The 16,520-nt window shown below is 33.7% G+C and overlaps 1 protein-coding gene across 6 annotated transcripts in view; it reads left to right on the plus strand.

Moving 5' to 3' along the window:
* Positions 1-16,520, plus strand: part of LOC141551433 (KAT8 regulatory NSL complex subunit 1-like) — a 126,278-nt gene that overhangs the window by 88,481 nt on the left and 21,277 nt on the right. For all 6 annotated transcript variants that reach the window (XM_074283087.1, XM_074283084.1, XM_074283086.1 and 3 more), the window contains 2 exons: positions 11,238-11,430; positions 14,603-14,768. In XM_074283087.1, coding sequence (XP_074139188.1) covers positions 11,238-11,430; positions 14,603-14,768 — 359 coding nt within the window. The remainder of the gene's footprint in view (positions 1-11,237; positions 11,431-14,602; positions 14,769-16,520) is intronic.

A 16,520-nucleotide genomic window follows, 5' to 3' on the forward strand; every position in this document is an offset into this window, starting at 1 on the left:
TGTAAGGAATAAGGATGCACCAAACATTTTATATATTTCAAGCATTCTATCGGATATAGTGGACAAAATGACAAAAAGTTTTTTTACCCTCAAGGAGCATCTCTTCTCTCAGGAACGATAATATATACATGTTTATGTAAACATTTCCAAAACAGACACAAGCCAATTTTATCATAAATGAACTAGTGGCTGAGAGAATCAGGAAAGACCCAGGGTAAAAAGTGACTCTGGGAAGACATTAGAAGGTTAAATAAGACCAATAATCTTTATAGAAATTATGGTTGAATTCATGGGAACCATGCAAAATCACCACATTAAGAAATTGTAAAGAAAGAATATTAAGGGCCAGAATAGAGCTTTTGAGTGTGAACACAGGAGATAGGGATATTGAACCAGCAGAGATTGTGAAGGAAAGGCCAGTTAGGTTGAAAGAAAACCAGAAGGAGATAGTGTCACTAATTCTCACAGAAGAAAGAGGGTGATTAAGCACAACAGGTTTCTCTGCCACTCATTTCCAGATCCAATACCAGGTTTTACCTTTCCTTCTCTTCCCCCAATGCTCTTATCCTATTCTCTCTTTACTTCCCTAGGATTCGCAGTGGAGGGGGGTGTCTTTGTTCCTTCTGTGGACAGAGCTGCTTTCAAAACCTTCCCCATGCCAAGCCAGGAAGATCACAGAGCAAGCTGGGGCTGGGGGCAGGGTCTGGAGGGTGGAGTAAGATGACATTTCAAAATAAAGGTGTGTAATTTTTTTCATTTCAAAAGGTCATTCTAGAAGTTCTGATGCTTCGTAAGTTTTTGGAAGCTAAAAAGGAGTTAAATTTATGTTTGGGGAAAAAAAGCTGCATGGTTTAAATGGATCCAGGACAGTAAAGTGTAGGGCACACCTATCGAATACCCTTAGGAACCACAGCTCTATCCCCAATCCTTTTTTTTTTATTATTATTTTTTTTAATATAGTAACCACTAATAAACATTTCTTAATTGCTCTATTGTGCCAGTTACTGTGGAGGTTACAAAGAGTATGAGCCACAGCTCTTTCCCATCAGCAATTTATAATGTACAAAAAAGGAAAAAGAAGGCAAAAAAGCAATTAAAAAAAGAATAAAAAAATTTTTAGTCATCTGAGACAAAAAGACTGAAGATAATTGGTTGCCTAAGGAATTGTATAGGAATTAATTACTTGAAGAGTTTCCAGTGCAGTTTTTAGACTGGAATGATCAGTTCTCATAAAGAAGATAAGATTTGAGTTGGCTCTTAGAAAATTTGTTTAAATATGAGAAGGGGGAGAAAGTAAAAATCAAAATGGCAAAAAGCATGAATTGTAGGGGTGGATTTGGAAGACAATGAGACAATCTGGCCAAAAATAAAAAGTTAAGAAATTGTTGAAAATAAAGTTAGAAAACTAGCGTGAGCCCTTTTTGTATTTGGATTTGAATACTAGACCAAAGAATTTTAATTCTGTCCTTTGGGCAGTGGGGAATAATAAGTTTTTGAACTGGAGAGTGACTTCAATCTTGATAAGATTAAATTGGTGTAATAGAAAGGATTCTGTATCAAGCAACATCTGTGTTCAAATCCTATCTTTGGTATTTTTTTGTGTTTGTTTTGTTTTTACCATAGACAAGAAGGCACCTAACTCTCTCTCAACATCAGTTTCCCTATCAATAAAATAATGGTTGATAATATCTGTAGTATCTTAGGAGAATTACCTAGAGAATATATGTAAAACTTGTAGTAGCATCTTAGTTTAGTAGATAACATGCTGTGCTTGGAATCAGGAAGACCTTAGCTCAGATTTTACCTTTGCCTTTTATTAGCTTTGAGACTGAATAAACCATTTTAGCTCTTTGTCCCTCAGAAGCTTCCCTAGATCTTATCTACTAAGACTTCCTTGGGTTGAGATTTTTTAAAGTTCCCCATGCCAATAAAATCATAGCTTCTTCCCACAATTTGATATTATTATTATTACAGCTTTACAGGATGAACTGCAAGCTAGAAACAATACAAAAAAGTAGTAAGAACTTGCATAAGATGGTAAGTGTAAATTAAAAAAAAGATGTATGAGTGATGCTTCAAAGGAAGAATATGTAACAGAGCATGGTGTGGTAGAAAGATCATTGAGTCTAGAATTAGAGAAACTGGGTTCAAATTATACCTCTGATACCAACTGTATTACCTGGCGCATTTCACCTACCCTTCCTTTTAGGTCCGTTTTTTCCTCTAAATCTGTGATTAACAGATATGGAGAGGAAGAAGTAAAAATGACTTACAGATTTTTCAAGCCAAGAAGAATGTTAATTCTATTATGAGAAATAGAATATTACCAAGAGAAATGCTCTTGGTTTGAGATGGAATAGAGAAAGTTCACTTTTCTATATTTTGAGTTTTAGGTAGGATATCCATGAGCAGTTAGGAATGTGATCTTAGAATTTAGAGGAAAGGAGAGATAAAAGGTGAAGATATAAATCAAGATGTTAAGTGTAGAATTGATGTTGTCTGTGACAGTAGATATAGTCCCAAAGACAAAGGATGTGATCATTAGGTTTTAAAGGCTATGAGGAGGTAGAGAAGTCAAAAGAACTAACCAGACTAATTGGTATATTTTGCTGCTTTTAGTTTCCTTTGAATTGAGAAATAAGATTACCATTTTTGTTAGAATTTTATTGATTAAAAAAAAAAAAAGTAAATAGGTTCAGAATAAAGATCTAAAGGCCATAAATGAAGTACATAAGCTCTGTATTTAATATATGGACTTTGATATCTTTTTTAACTGCTTAGAAGCTTTTTTGTGCCATAGTTAGTTTTAACTTTATTGTCATAGTTTGAAGTTGCTGTTTACTTCTCAGAATAATTAAGGTGATATTGCACCATTATTAAGGTTACTGATACTTTCAAAATATCCTATTTCTATCTTTCTTGCCCATTTGTTACATGTAGTGAGATGTTACTAGTTGAGTTACCTTTTAGTGCACAAAGAAAACCTTTGTGGTTGCTGAAAAATTAGTGCGAAAGTTATAAGTCAATAAATTATTCATTTATCCACCAAGACAAATCCAGGAACTATATGAACACAATTACAAAACATTTTTCATACATATAAAGTGAATTTAACAAACAATTGGAAAAATATCAATTGCCAATAGGATGAGTTAATATAATAAAAATGACAATTCTACCTAAATTGATTTACTTATTCAGTGCCCTACCAATTAAACTGTCAAAAAATTATTTTATAGATCTAGGAAAAATAATAAAATTCATCTGGAAGAGCAAAAGGTCAAGAATATTAAGGGATTTAAAGGGAAAAAATACAAAGGACAATGGCTTAGCAGTACTAGACCTTAACTCTTACTATAAAGCAGCAGTCATCAAAAACATATGGTACTGGCTAAGAAATGGAGTATGGTGGAAGTGGAATAGGTTATGTACACATGACACAATAATCGGTGACTATAGTAATCTGGAAAACACTATCTGCATCCAGACAAAACTCATTTCACAAAAAATCACTGGGAAAAGTGGAAAATAATGTCAGAAACTCTGCATAGACCTATGTCTCACACCACGTACCAAAATGATGTTAAAATGGGTACGTGACTTAGGTGTAAAGGGTGATATTATAAGCAAATTAGGAGAGCAAAGGATAGTTTAAAGGAGAAATTTGATGAAAGAAGAACTAGAGAACATTATGAAAGGGAAAGGCAAAATGTACAACTTTGAGTACATTAAATTAAAAAGGTTTGTACAAACAAGATTAAACAGGAAGCACAAAACTGGGGAAAAAATTTTATATCTAGTGTTTCTGATGGTCTTACTTAAAAAATTATATAAAAATGCATCAAATTTATGACAATTCAAGTCATTCTCCTAATTGATAAATGATCAAGTATCCGGATATGACCACACAATTTTCAGATGAAGAAATTAAAGCTATCTATAGTTATGTGGAAAATACTCTATATCACTATTGATTAGAGAAATGCAAATTAAAACAAACAGCGCACACCTAGAAGATTAGCTAAAGTGACAGGAAAAGACAATGCTAAATGTTGGAGGGAATGGGGGAATACTGGGGACACTAATGCATTGTTGGTAGAGTTGTGAAATGATCCAACCATTCTGGAGAACAATTTGGAACTATGCTCAAAGGGCTATCATACTGTACCTACACTTTGATCCAGCAGTGTCTCTACTGGGTCTGTATCGCAAAGAGATCATAAAAAAGGAGACAGGACCTACATGTGCAAAAATGTTTGTAGCAACCCTTTTTATAGTGGCAAAGAATTGGAAAATGAATAGACTCCTGTCAGTTGGGGAATGGATGAATAAATTATGGTATATGAAATTAACAATATTATTTTTTATAAAAAATGACGAACAAGCTGATTTTAGAAAGCCTGGAAAGATTTGCACCAACCAATGCTAAACAAAACAATTAGAACCAGAAATACATTTTATGAAGTAATAGCAAAATTATGTGATGATCAATTATGACAGACTTGATTCTTCTCAGTGATTCAGTGGTCTAAGATAATCCCAATAAATTTTGGATGGAAAATGTCATCTGCATCCAGAGAAAATATGAAGAATGAATGTAAATGCTATGTCCACTTTTTTTTCTTTTTCTTCTGTTTTTTTTTTTTTCCTCTTGTGGTTTTTCCCTTTTGTTATTTTTCTCTCCCAATATGATTTATAAGGAAATATGTTTTTTTTAATGGATTTTGTGTGTGTCTGTGTATAAAACCACAAAAAGGTTTTTATAACTTTTTTTTTTTTTTTTTTTTTTTTTTTTTTTGCTGAGGCAGTTGGGTTAACTGACTTCCCCAGGGTCACACAGCTAGGAAGTATTAAGTGTCTGAGGTCAGGTTTTAACTTAGGTCCTCCTGACTAAAGAGCTGGTGCTCTATGCACTGCACCTCCTAGCTGCTCCCAAATTTTTTTTTAAAGAAAAAGAACCCAAATAATTTATTAAGCTCTTATTACCCTGTTACATGCCAGATCCTGTGCTAAGCACTGAAGGCACAAGAAAAGCCTTCCTCATGCTACTCCACCTCACCCCACCTCCAAAAAACTAAAACTCCAATCCTTTCTTCTTGAGTTCACTTTCTAATTGGGGAGGTAGTTTGTACAAGTAGATTGTACAAGTAGAACTGGGAGCCATCATACCATAGAGATATTTGTTGAATACCTGGAAGCTAATGACATTAAATTAAACACAATGGAGAGAGAAGACAAGAAACCAGGACAGAGCCTTTAGAGACATCCATGGTAAATGAGTATAACCTAAATAATCTGTCAAAGGAGACTAAAAAGAAATGGTGAGATATGTAGGAAGAGAACCAGGATAGAGCAGTGTCATGAAAATCTAGAGAGAAGAAAACACTAAAGAGGTGAAGATGATGGAGAGTATAAAAGACTGAAGATTAAGAAGTAGGATTGAGAAAATTAGATTTGGCTATTGAGATCTTTGGTAACTTTAGGAAGAACAGTTTGATTTAAATGATGAGATAGAAGTCAGTGTAGAGAACTAAAAAGAGTAATAGGAAAGGAAGTGAAGATAACCATTTATAAAAGGCTTTTTCAAGGAGTTTTATCCACAAAGGAAAGGAGTTTCAACAATGTGGTGATTGAAGGCAATTCCAATAGATTTGGTCTGGAAAATGCCATCTGCATCCAAAAAGAATCATAGAGACTGCGGGTTAAAGCATAGCATTTTCACCTTTTTGTTTTCTTTTTCTTTCTCAGGTTTTTTTTTCCTTTTGATCTAATTTTTTTTTTTTTTTTGCACAGCATGACAAAATGTATGTTTACATATGACAATATGTTTAAAATGATTGCTTTCTGTCCTGGGGAGGAGGAAGGTGAGGAAGGGAGAAAATTTTGGAGAACAAAAGTCTTAACAAAAATGAATGTTAAACTGTTTTTATATGTATTTGGAAAAATATTGAGATGGGGGGGAAGAGTGGATGAGAGCTAGCAGAAACAAAGATAAAATTAAGAATTCTTTAGGGCAGTGAGGATATGAACATATTTCTAGTCAGTAAGGAAATAGCCAGTGGACGAGGAGAATTTTAAGATCAGTGAAAAGAATAAGCATCCTAGAGAAGATAATATGCTATGGGAATAAATAGGGTGGGATTGGTTCACTTATGCTGTAGTAGAGGAGTTTGACTTGGCAAGGAGAAAGGCTACCTCTTGTTAAATAGAGACAAAGAGGAAATAGTAGTGGAGAGCATCCAGGTGATGGGAGATGAGGAAAAAAAGGGAACTTGTGGCAAATAAGTCTTAATGTTTTCATTGAGATGAGTCAAGGTTCTTAGTAGGGATAGAGGCGTGCTAAAGGAGATTTGACTAGGGAAAAAGTAGGGAAAAGCTATAGTAAGCTGTAAAAAGATTGCCTTGCCTCATTGAGGTTCCAGTTGGGATTATGTAATAAATTTATAGTCATTCTAACCAACACAAGTCCCTCTCCTCCCTTTCTCTCTCCCTGCTCTACTTTCAGTCTGCAGTCTGGGGGTAGGAATAGAAGCAACAGTAATCCAAGGCTGAACCTTGGGCAGGGTAAGATCAGCAGTAGGATGAGGGGACATGGGAGAGCTCTGATTCACTAGGAGGTCAAGATGGAGAAAAGAGGAGGAGAGCATAGCCAGCGCAGTGTCAGTGGTCTGGGAAAAAAACTGAAGGGTACACGGACTGAAAACAAGGATAAAGAATAGTTTGGGATTTTAAGGCACAGGGAGAGAAGGAATGACAACAGGTTATAATCAAAGGAATTTCAAAATTCATGAATATGGAAAATGTTCATTTATGGATCATGAAAATATCAACATTATGACTTGTCTAATTTAAGGTGGACTGGAGAGGAGTACCTCATGGGAAATGAGTAAGATCATGTCCCTGGTAGAGCAACCCAATATTTGAGTGGGTCTAGTGAGGAATAAGTTAACTCTGTGGAATTATCTTATTCAGACAGAGCTATCCTCTACTGACATCCGCTTTGACCTTATACAATTTGGAGGTTAAAACTTATAGACTCCCAAGAAAATAAACAGGTGGGCACCACCAGTTTATTTGCTGACACACATACAATCAACATAATTAACTACCTTGTCTGGGATCCTTAAAAGGTTCCACCTTTCCCCTTTGTTAATTGCAAATGCATGAAGAACTTTGCTTGTATTAAGTGTTACATAAAGCTTTGCTTCTTGACCTGAAGATGGTTAGAGTCTGTGAATATATTATGTATGACTCCCCACCTTTGTGACTTGTTGAACCTCATCGATCTACACATCTCTTAAAAGGTTTGGGAATTTGTATGAAGGGATTACATCTTTATTAATCTCTAAAATTAAGCATTTGTTTCCATTTATTTTGTACATTAAAAACTATTTTGAAAGGAGTACATGGGCTTCACTATATTACCGAGAGTACTGGAAATAAAAAAGTTAATTCTCGATGTAGAAGGTGGTGCTTGAGATGTGCATTTAGGGAAGAAGATTATTTACATGAAGTAGAGAGAAATTGGTAGACACAAGGTAGAATATTGTGTATAAGGAATAAAGAGAAATTCATTTGGTTAGGATGATAAAGTGTTAGGAGGAAATGATTCACCTTGAGGCTGGAAAGGTAAGTTGGGATTAAGTTGTAAAGTTTGGCTTTAAAGGCTGAACAGAGGAATTCATATTTGATTTCATAGACAATAAAAGAAACATTTTAGGAGGAGAATTAGATGATCAAATGATAAAGAGGCAGTTGTGGGTTTTTTGGGCAGCTCTGTGGAAGATAAACTGATGTGAAAAGAGGTTTAAGACATAATCAATTAGGAAGCCATTATAATTTTGACAAAAAGTGATGAAGTCCTAAATTAAATTGGTAGCTGCGTTGACAGAGAAGGGATCAGATATAAGAAATACCATGATTTTTTTTTTTCTTTTTCTGAGGCTGGGGTTAAGTGATTTGCCCAGGGTTACACAGCTAGGAAGTGTTAAGTGTCTGAGACCAGATCTGAACTTGGATCCTCCTGAATTCAGGGCTGGGGTTCTATCCACTGCATCACCTAGCTGCCCCAAGAAATACAATGATTAAAAATTAAATGTGCTAATTGTTTGGATAGGTAGAGTGAATGAGAGGGAAGAATTAAAGATGTTAGTGAGTATGTTGACCTGGGAAAGTGGAATTATAGTGGTATATTAGACAGAAATAGAAAAATTTGGAGTAGTAGTGTGTTTGATGACAAAGAACATTCTGTTTTGATTATGTTGTCTGAGATTTTTTTAGAGCATTTAGTTTAAAATGTCCAGTCAATTGTTTTTAAGGGATTGAATTTCATGGGAGGAACCTAGGGCCTCTATAATATATGTCATATAAAATTTGAGATTCGTTGGCATAGAAATGCTCATTGAATCCATGGAAAATAATGCATCTACCAAAGGAAAAAGTATATAGAGCTAAGAATGCCAAGATTATCTAGTTATGGGTATGATGCAGATGATGAGTGAATGAAGGAGACTGAAAAGGAATAGCCAGATTATTAGGAAAACCAGGAAAGAGTACTGTCATGAAAGCCCAGAGAGGAGAGTTTGCAGGAGGAAATTACATTCAGCTATGTGAATGAAATGCAGCACCTAGATAGAGAGGGCTACTTAAAAGATCATTGATGACTTGGAAAGAGCAGTTTCAAATGACTGATGATATTGAAAGCCAAACTGCAAAGGATTGAAGCGTGAGTAAAAGGAAAAGTAGACAGTGTGTTGAGTTGGCAAAGTATCATTTGGCAGCAATTTGTCTGAGAAAGAGCTGGGGACTTCAATGTAATGTAAGCTCATTAAAGGTTAAAAGTGTGATATGGTAACCAGAAAAGCTGATGTGATGACAGATTACTTTAAAATAGACCTAGATTCCAATATAGTAAGGTGATGATGTTCTGTTCATATGTGTAGAATTTTGTATTCAGGTCTGGATACTACAGGTAGGGATGCTCTTGATAAAGCGGGAGAAAAAGAGCACCATCATATTAAAGAGCCTCGCATCTATGCCACATAAGGATTGGTTGAAGAAAATAAGAAATGTTTAGCCTAGAAAAAAGATTTTTCAAGGAATTAACAAGTATTTTCAGTGTGAAAGGGAGATTAACCTCCTTATTGACCTCACAAGATAGAATCAGAAGCAATATAGCTAAACAATAGAGAGAGAAAGATGACAGTCTTTGTGTCAGGAAAGACTTTTTAACAATTATCAAGTGCAGTGGGCTATTTCAGCAGTTGCTTGGTTTCTCTCATTGGAATTCTTCAAGCTGGGAATGAATAATTTTTTGTTTGATTTGATTCAGTGGTACTTCTGAACTGTCTTGCGTGGTCCCCATAAATCTATATTATAGCAGGTACAAGACTGTGAGATGTGGCTTACAGTACAATGTTGTATATACTGTATTCTACTATATGTAATATACAATACAATATTGCCTTAGGACCTTCCCTATTAATAACTAAGAGGTAGTTTATAAAGCATCATGAAAAAAAATTTCTCCTTTTGGAAGGTAATTTTCCATACCTTAAGCAGCCTTGTTGGTTCCAATTATTAATTCTGAAGAAAGAATTTTAATTTCTTTGAACATCCTAAGCAGTTGTGCTTTTTAGGAATTCATATTACAAAGCTATCGTATATTTAAACCACTGCTAGAATAAATGGATTCAGGCCACTCTACTCTTCTAATAAAGCTGTAATTTTTTTTTTTTAAACAAATTCCTCAGGATAGCATTTCTCAAACTGTATATTTTAAGAAACTGAAACTATGGGACTAGTTATGAAAATAAGGAAGAAAATATTTGGATACCTTAATTTAAATTTTAGGTCCCTTCACCATTTCACCCCATATTTTCTATGTGGATCTCCCACTCTTTCCCTACTCAAATTAAAACTCTGCTTTATCCAAGGCAGTCTATATACCTATTCCTTAAGCATTCCTTAATATCCCTATTAGATAAAAATTTTAAAACCAATTGGCATAATATTTAATCATTAGTATCTTTCGTGTATGTTTGTGTGTCCCCATCACCCATACCCTCTAATACTAAAAATTTTAAATCCTTAAGAGCAGGAACTAGGGGTTTTGCTACTTTGCATTCTATACACAGGAATTAATATAGTTGGGTTGAGACAAACTTCTAAGCAAGGAGGATAAAAATATACATTAAATATGTGAAAGTAATACATTCATTAATCTCTGTATAAGAGTTTTGACTGAATTTTACAGGTTATTTTTAGAATGCAAGTGTCCCCAGAGACTTTTGAGTCACCACTGGGGATAACAGATTGGCTTTTTACTCCACCTAACATGACCCTTTTTTCTCCTACCTCACTCAGAAAGTAGGCAATGATATATAAAAACCATGAAAAGAGGGAGTCTAGTTCAGATATCCTGTAGAGAAACTTAATTACCTGTGCAGAAACAGGTTCACTATGTAGTTAATGAGAGTTTTCCTATGATTGTTGATACTAAATAGAAATTGCTTGAGGTTTCACAAGGCACTTACTTTCCTCTTGTGCATGATGAAAAAAAGACAGTGAATATATATAGATTAGAAGAGAAATGTCGAGAAGAGAAAAGCATTCTGTTTCCTAGTGCTCCTTTTTATATACCACGTAGTCACATATTCATCAAAGAATTATAAGTTAGATTAGTGTATGATATATTATAATTCAAAGGAGAAATTACATTTTTATCATTTAACTTTATAATATTGGGAACATCTTCTTCAATTCCATAGCATTCCTAAAAGGCCTTCTAATTCTTCAAATGTTCTTTAATGAATGCTGGAATTGAGAGTTTTCTCAAGCAATTTGGGCAGGGTGTGTGTGTGTGTAGGGAGGGTTGAAAAAAGTTCAATATAATTTTCTAATACTTCAGAGTCATCTCTTACACTGGGGAAATTGGACATATTCTCACTTCTTTTCCAATTAGAATAAATTTGTACTGTACTTGTTAAATTCAGCTATTGTTTTTCTCTAATAACCATGTCATTAGTATAATATTTTGGTATTTCTGTCAGAAATTTTTCCTTGAAAAACTTCAAAATGAGAGAAATGGATACAAATAAGAGTATTATGAACATAGAAAAACTCAAGAACTAGAGTTGATTTCTTGAATCCTAATTCTAACAGATTTCTATTATTCAACATCTATATTTTCAGAAAAATTGAGGGATAACATTTGATTTGTTCTCTTTGATTTGCAGTTCACGGTCAAATTCCTTGGATAACAACTCTCCTACTGAAGAGACATTCAATAAACGGAAGCGATTGGATTCTTCAGCCACTTCCTTCTCTCCATATGATAGCAGTTGTATTGCTGCCCGAATTCGCCCCTTGTGCAGATACAGGAAACGCAAGCTGCTCCGGACCAACACAGTCTCATACCTCAGTAGAAAGGTAGATTTTAATCTTAAGTGGCATTCTATATCTGGCTAAAGCAGATGGTGACCAATGCATAAATTTGAGGATAACATTTAACAAAAAAGGAGCTACACCAGGCTCTTTACTAGGTGCTGATGATATTAAAGATAGGCAAAATAAGCATTCCCTGCTCTCAGAGAGATTATAGTATAATGGAAGAGACAACATGTAAGTAGTTATGAACAAACAGGATATAGACATAAAAAGGCAGTAGTGTTAAGGGAGGAATCGGGAAAGACTTCTTGTAGAAAGTGGTGCTTGAAAGAAGCCAGGGAGACCAAAAGACCAAGATAATGAATGCAAAAATTGCAGAAATGGGGACAACCAGTGAAAAAGTTTTTAAAGTTCAAAACTGAGTTTTAAAATGTAAAGCCTTAAATTGTAAGGCTACATGAATCATCAGCTTCCTCATTTGCATATTTCCTCATAGAAACAAGAAAATCTTAACACATACCCAATTTCACATGTTGATATTTCTTATACCTATCCTTTCTTTTTCCTCACCATACTCAATTTATTCATACAACCTAATATTACTAAGTCGTTTGACTAGAATACAGAAAGGAAAGGCCTAGTTAAAATATGTAAGATTATCTGCACAGATATTTATCTCATAGTTGTCTGTCCTATTCTTGCCCATGAGTCTTTAGCAGAGTATATATAGTAATGAATAAAGGATTTCATAAGCAGTTTTCAAAATCTTAACCCAAAATAAGTACCTTCATTTAACATTAGAAATATTAGCAAATTACAAATATTTAGACAATAATTCCTTCTAGACATCTTGATTTAAATTTAACTTTTTTTCCTGCATAAAATGCAGGATCTTTAAGAACATTCATTCAACAATTTGAAGATATATTCAGGAAACATAATTCTTTGAACAGAGATTATGTGAATATAATAGTCTTCTTAAAAATGATAATGTTAACACCAGGATCTGGACTTGCTATACTTTTGTTTTAAAAATAATTTAAAATACTTTATTATTTCAGAATTTATGATTTGATGAGCATAAAATTAAGTTTTTCTTTTTAAAAAAAGTTTAATGCAAGGAAATCCTCAGACATTTATCATTTAAAGAAAAATGGAAATCCACATCTAAAAAGAAATAATAGCTTATTATAGGGAAAAGGGAGGAAGGAAATAAGCATTTTTCTATAACCTTCTGTGTAACATGTTTTACCAACATCATCTCATTCATTCTCACAACAACCCTGTAAGAGAGATTCTTTTATAATCCCTATTTTACAGTTTAGGGGCAACAAGTTAAGTGACTTAACTAGTATCACACATCTAGTTAAGTGTCTGGTGCTAGATTTGAACTTACGACTTCCTGTCTCTGGTCCAACACTCTATCCTTGATCTAACTATCTACCCAGCTATCTGTTTAACTACCGAGCCGTCTAATTGCCGCTAATAGATCAATGGCATCTGTGTATATATACTTGGGGAGATAGAAATCACTGATTGTGAGTGAACACATCTTGGAAAACCACCTGACAAAATTTTTTTATATCAAGAGCAAGTATTTCTAAATTGTTTTAAGAATAGTAGGAGACATATTTTTAGGGCTTTAAAGGTGGAATTTTTTTGTCTTAAAGTAGAATTTAAAATGTCATTCTGATGGCAGTATTAACAATAAGACCAGCAGAGATTTGATATAACAATGTAGGTACATAGCCCAATGCCTCAGACATAATAAATGCTTAATTAAACAATGAATGAATTAAATATACATTTTGGTTATGTAAAGAAAAGTATAGTAAGATTTTATTAGAAAACTTGTTAGCTTATCAAACTCATTTCTAAAATCCTCAACAATATATCAAGCTTTTGATCACAAGGGGAGAACTGAGAATTCTTAACTCTTAACTATATTAAGAGTAAATAAGAATTTTATGTCTTAAGAAATTAAAACCATTTCTAATCATTTGAAAAAAATGCCCTAAATCACTATTGATCAGAGATATGAATTAAGACAACTCTAAGGTATCACCACTACACACCTCTCAAATTGGCTAAAATGACTTCGAGGAAAAGATAATGATGAATGTTGGAGGGGATTTGGGGAAATAGATACATTATTAATGGAACTGTGAATTGATCCAAACATTCTGGAGAGCAATTTGGAACTATGCTCAAAAAGTTATCAAAATGTGCATACCCTTTGATCCAGCAGTGTTTCTATTGGGATTGTATCCCAAAGAAATACTAAAGAAGGGAAAGGGACCTGTGTGTGCCAAAATGTTTGTGGGAGCTCTTTTTGTAGTAGCTAGAAACTGGAAATGAGTGAATGCTCATCACTTGGAGAATGAATAAGTTATGGTATATGAATGTTATGGAATATTATTGTTCTTTAAGAAATGATCAACAGGGTGATTTCAGAAAGGCATGGAGAGACTTACATGAACTGATGCTGAGTGAAATGAGCATAGTCAGATCATTGTACCCAGCAACACGTGGCTCTCTTCAACAATGAGATGATTCAAACCAATTCCAATTGTTCAGTGATAGAGAGCCATCTACACCCATACAGAGGACTGTGGCAACTGAGTGTGGATCACAACATAGTATTTTCACTCTTTTATTGTTGTTTACTTGCTTTTTGTTTTCTTTCTCATTTTTTACTTTTTGATTTGATTTTTTTTCTGCAGCATGATAATTGTGGAAATATGTATAGAAATTGAATTACATGTTTAATCTATATTGGATCATTTGCCAAATAGAGAATGGGGTGGAGGGGACGGAAAGAAGAAAAAAAATTGGAACACAAAGTTTTGCAAGAGTGAATGTTGAAAATTATCTATGCAAATGTTTTGAAAATAAAAAGCCTTTAAAAAAAGAATTTTATGTCTTTTTCCAGCCTTATTTAGGTTTCATCTCCTTATGATATAAAATTGATATGCACTTTTTGTTAGCTTCCTTCAATTTAAGTAGAAATATAGTATCTTGTCTCTTCTTCATTTCAACATGCAAGTAGTTTGTTCCTAACAGCATATTATTAGAGAATGTGTAAATAACTTCCTTACTTCAACCTTTAAACCCCTCCAAAAACCACACAATAATACTCTCTTCAGAATTTGTAAATGAGAATGCTAAACCATGGTTAACTTTATTCCTGGCTTATTGTTTCTTTTCTTTTCAGCCACAGAAACCCCTTACCATGAAGTGTAGCTGTGAATGGCCTCATACTTGTATCCTGTGTGAATGTAAGACATCTGTCAAGCCTATAGATGTTGATACTATGACATTAAAGGAACGAATTGCAGTGTTGGATTCTGGCTTCCATCCTATTCTCTCACTGCCTCATGGTGAGTAGATTTCTTCTAACTTAGAAGTAGGAAGAGGGCATTTTCTCCTCTCTTTTTTCCTCATGTTCCTCTCCTGTTTGTTTAGAAGTATGAGGGATTTCTGTCTAGAATTTGACTTTGAGAGGGGTGATGTCCAAGTCAACTAAAGACAAATGAACAACAAAAAAAAAGAACATTGAAAGGAGAAGAAAAAAAAAAGAAAGAAATGAAAAAGCAAAAAAAAAAAAAGTGTACAATGAAAATGGGATAAAATTTTAAGTGAGGTAAAAACTTGAGAGAGAAACAGATTGGTACAAATGCTACCCTTCTGATAGAGAAAATGAATATAGTATAAGAGTCTCTTGTGTTATTTAGAGAAAGAATAAAGTGTAATAAGATCTGTTGACAAAGAATTAGCAGATCTTTTAGTGATTTCTAAAGATGAACATTAAAAACTATTAATGTAAAAAGGAGATGGAAAATTCTAAAGGATCATTTTAAGTGGACAGAACAAAAAAACCTAAGGTTGTAATGACAAGCAACAGACATTGGAAAGTGGCAGAGGCAGAAAAGGATTTCAAATCCTTATAAATAAAAGTAAATGACTTCATTGAGACAGAAAATTGTTTCCTAGGAAAACACAAATAAAAAGTTCACCATTTTCCAGAAGTTATGCAAGAAAATTGCTCTGAAATATTCGAAATCAAAGTCAGAACGTAAATTACTAGTATCTACTACAAGACAATGGCCTTGAGCCGACTTTCATTTGAAATGTAGTTGTCTTGTTCTACTTCATTAACATCAAGCATAAAGCAAGCAATCAGAAGAAAGCAAATTGCAAATAACAACTACCAAATTAGGTTGTGCAAGGAAAAACAACAAAAGAAGATTGGAAATCAGAATATTGAAAATCAAGGTATTTAATAAATGAAGATTATTTGTCTAGTAAATCTGAATATTTATAATCAAAAGAAAACACGATTCTTAATTTATATCAATTTTTTTCTGATGAGAAATCCAAAACTGACCAGAGCTTTTGAACTCCAGATTGACCAGGCATATTAAAGTAATCTAAAATTGAATGGGAATAGGAAGTAAAGGATGCTTAATATACCAGAAGGAGGTTTAAAAAATCATTTGTGGGTTTTTAATTCACATCTAGTTTTTATGTCCAACAGGCTATAAAACTATACATACCCTTTGATCTAACAACATTACTAGATCCAAAAAAGGAAAAAGCATTTATTTTGTACAAAGATATTTATAGAAGCTCTTTTTGTGGAAGCTAAGAACGGGAAATTGAGAGGATGGCCATCAGTTGTGGAATGGCTGAACAAAGAGTTCATGAATATAATGGAATACTTTTATGCTATTCGAAATGATGAGAAGAATGATTTTAGAAATACCTGGAAAGACTTACATGAACATCATTTCACTCATGCTGAGTAAAATAAGCAGAACCAGGAGAACAATGTATACAGTAATAGTGAGAATGTGTAGTGATCAGCTATGAATGAGTTTAATCTTTTCAGTAGTGCAATGATCTAAGAAAGTCACAAATGATTTATAATGAAAAATGCATTTACATTCAGGGAAAGAACTTATTGAGTCTAAATGCAGATCAAAGTATACTATTTTTCAGTTTCTTTATTCCTTCCCTTCTTTATCTTTCTATTTTTTAGTTTGCATCTTCCATTAAAAAACTAATATGGAAGTGTGTTTTGCATGATAGCACGCATGCGTATTATACACACACACACACACACATGTGTG

Source organism: Sminthopsis crassicaudata, chromosome 1 (assembly GCF_048593235.1).
Source record: "Sminthopsis crassicaudata isolate SCR6 chromosome 1, ASM4859323v1, whole genome shotgun sequence".
NCBI lineage: Eukaryota > Metazoa > Chordata > Mammalia > Dasyuromorphia > Dasyuridae > Sminthopsis > Sminthopsis crassicaudata.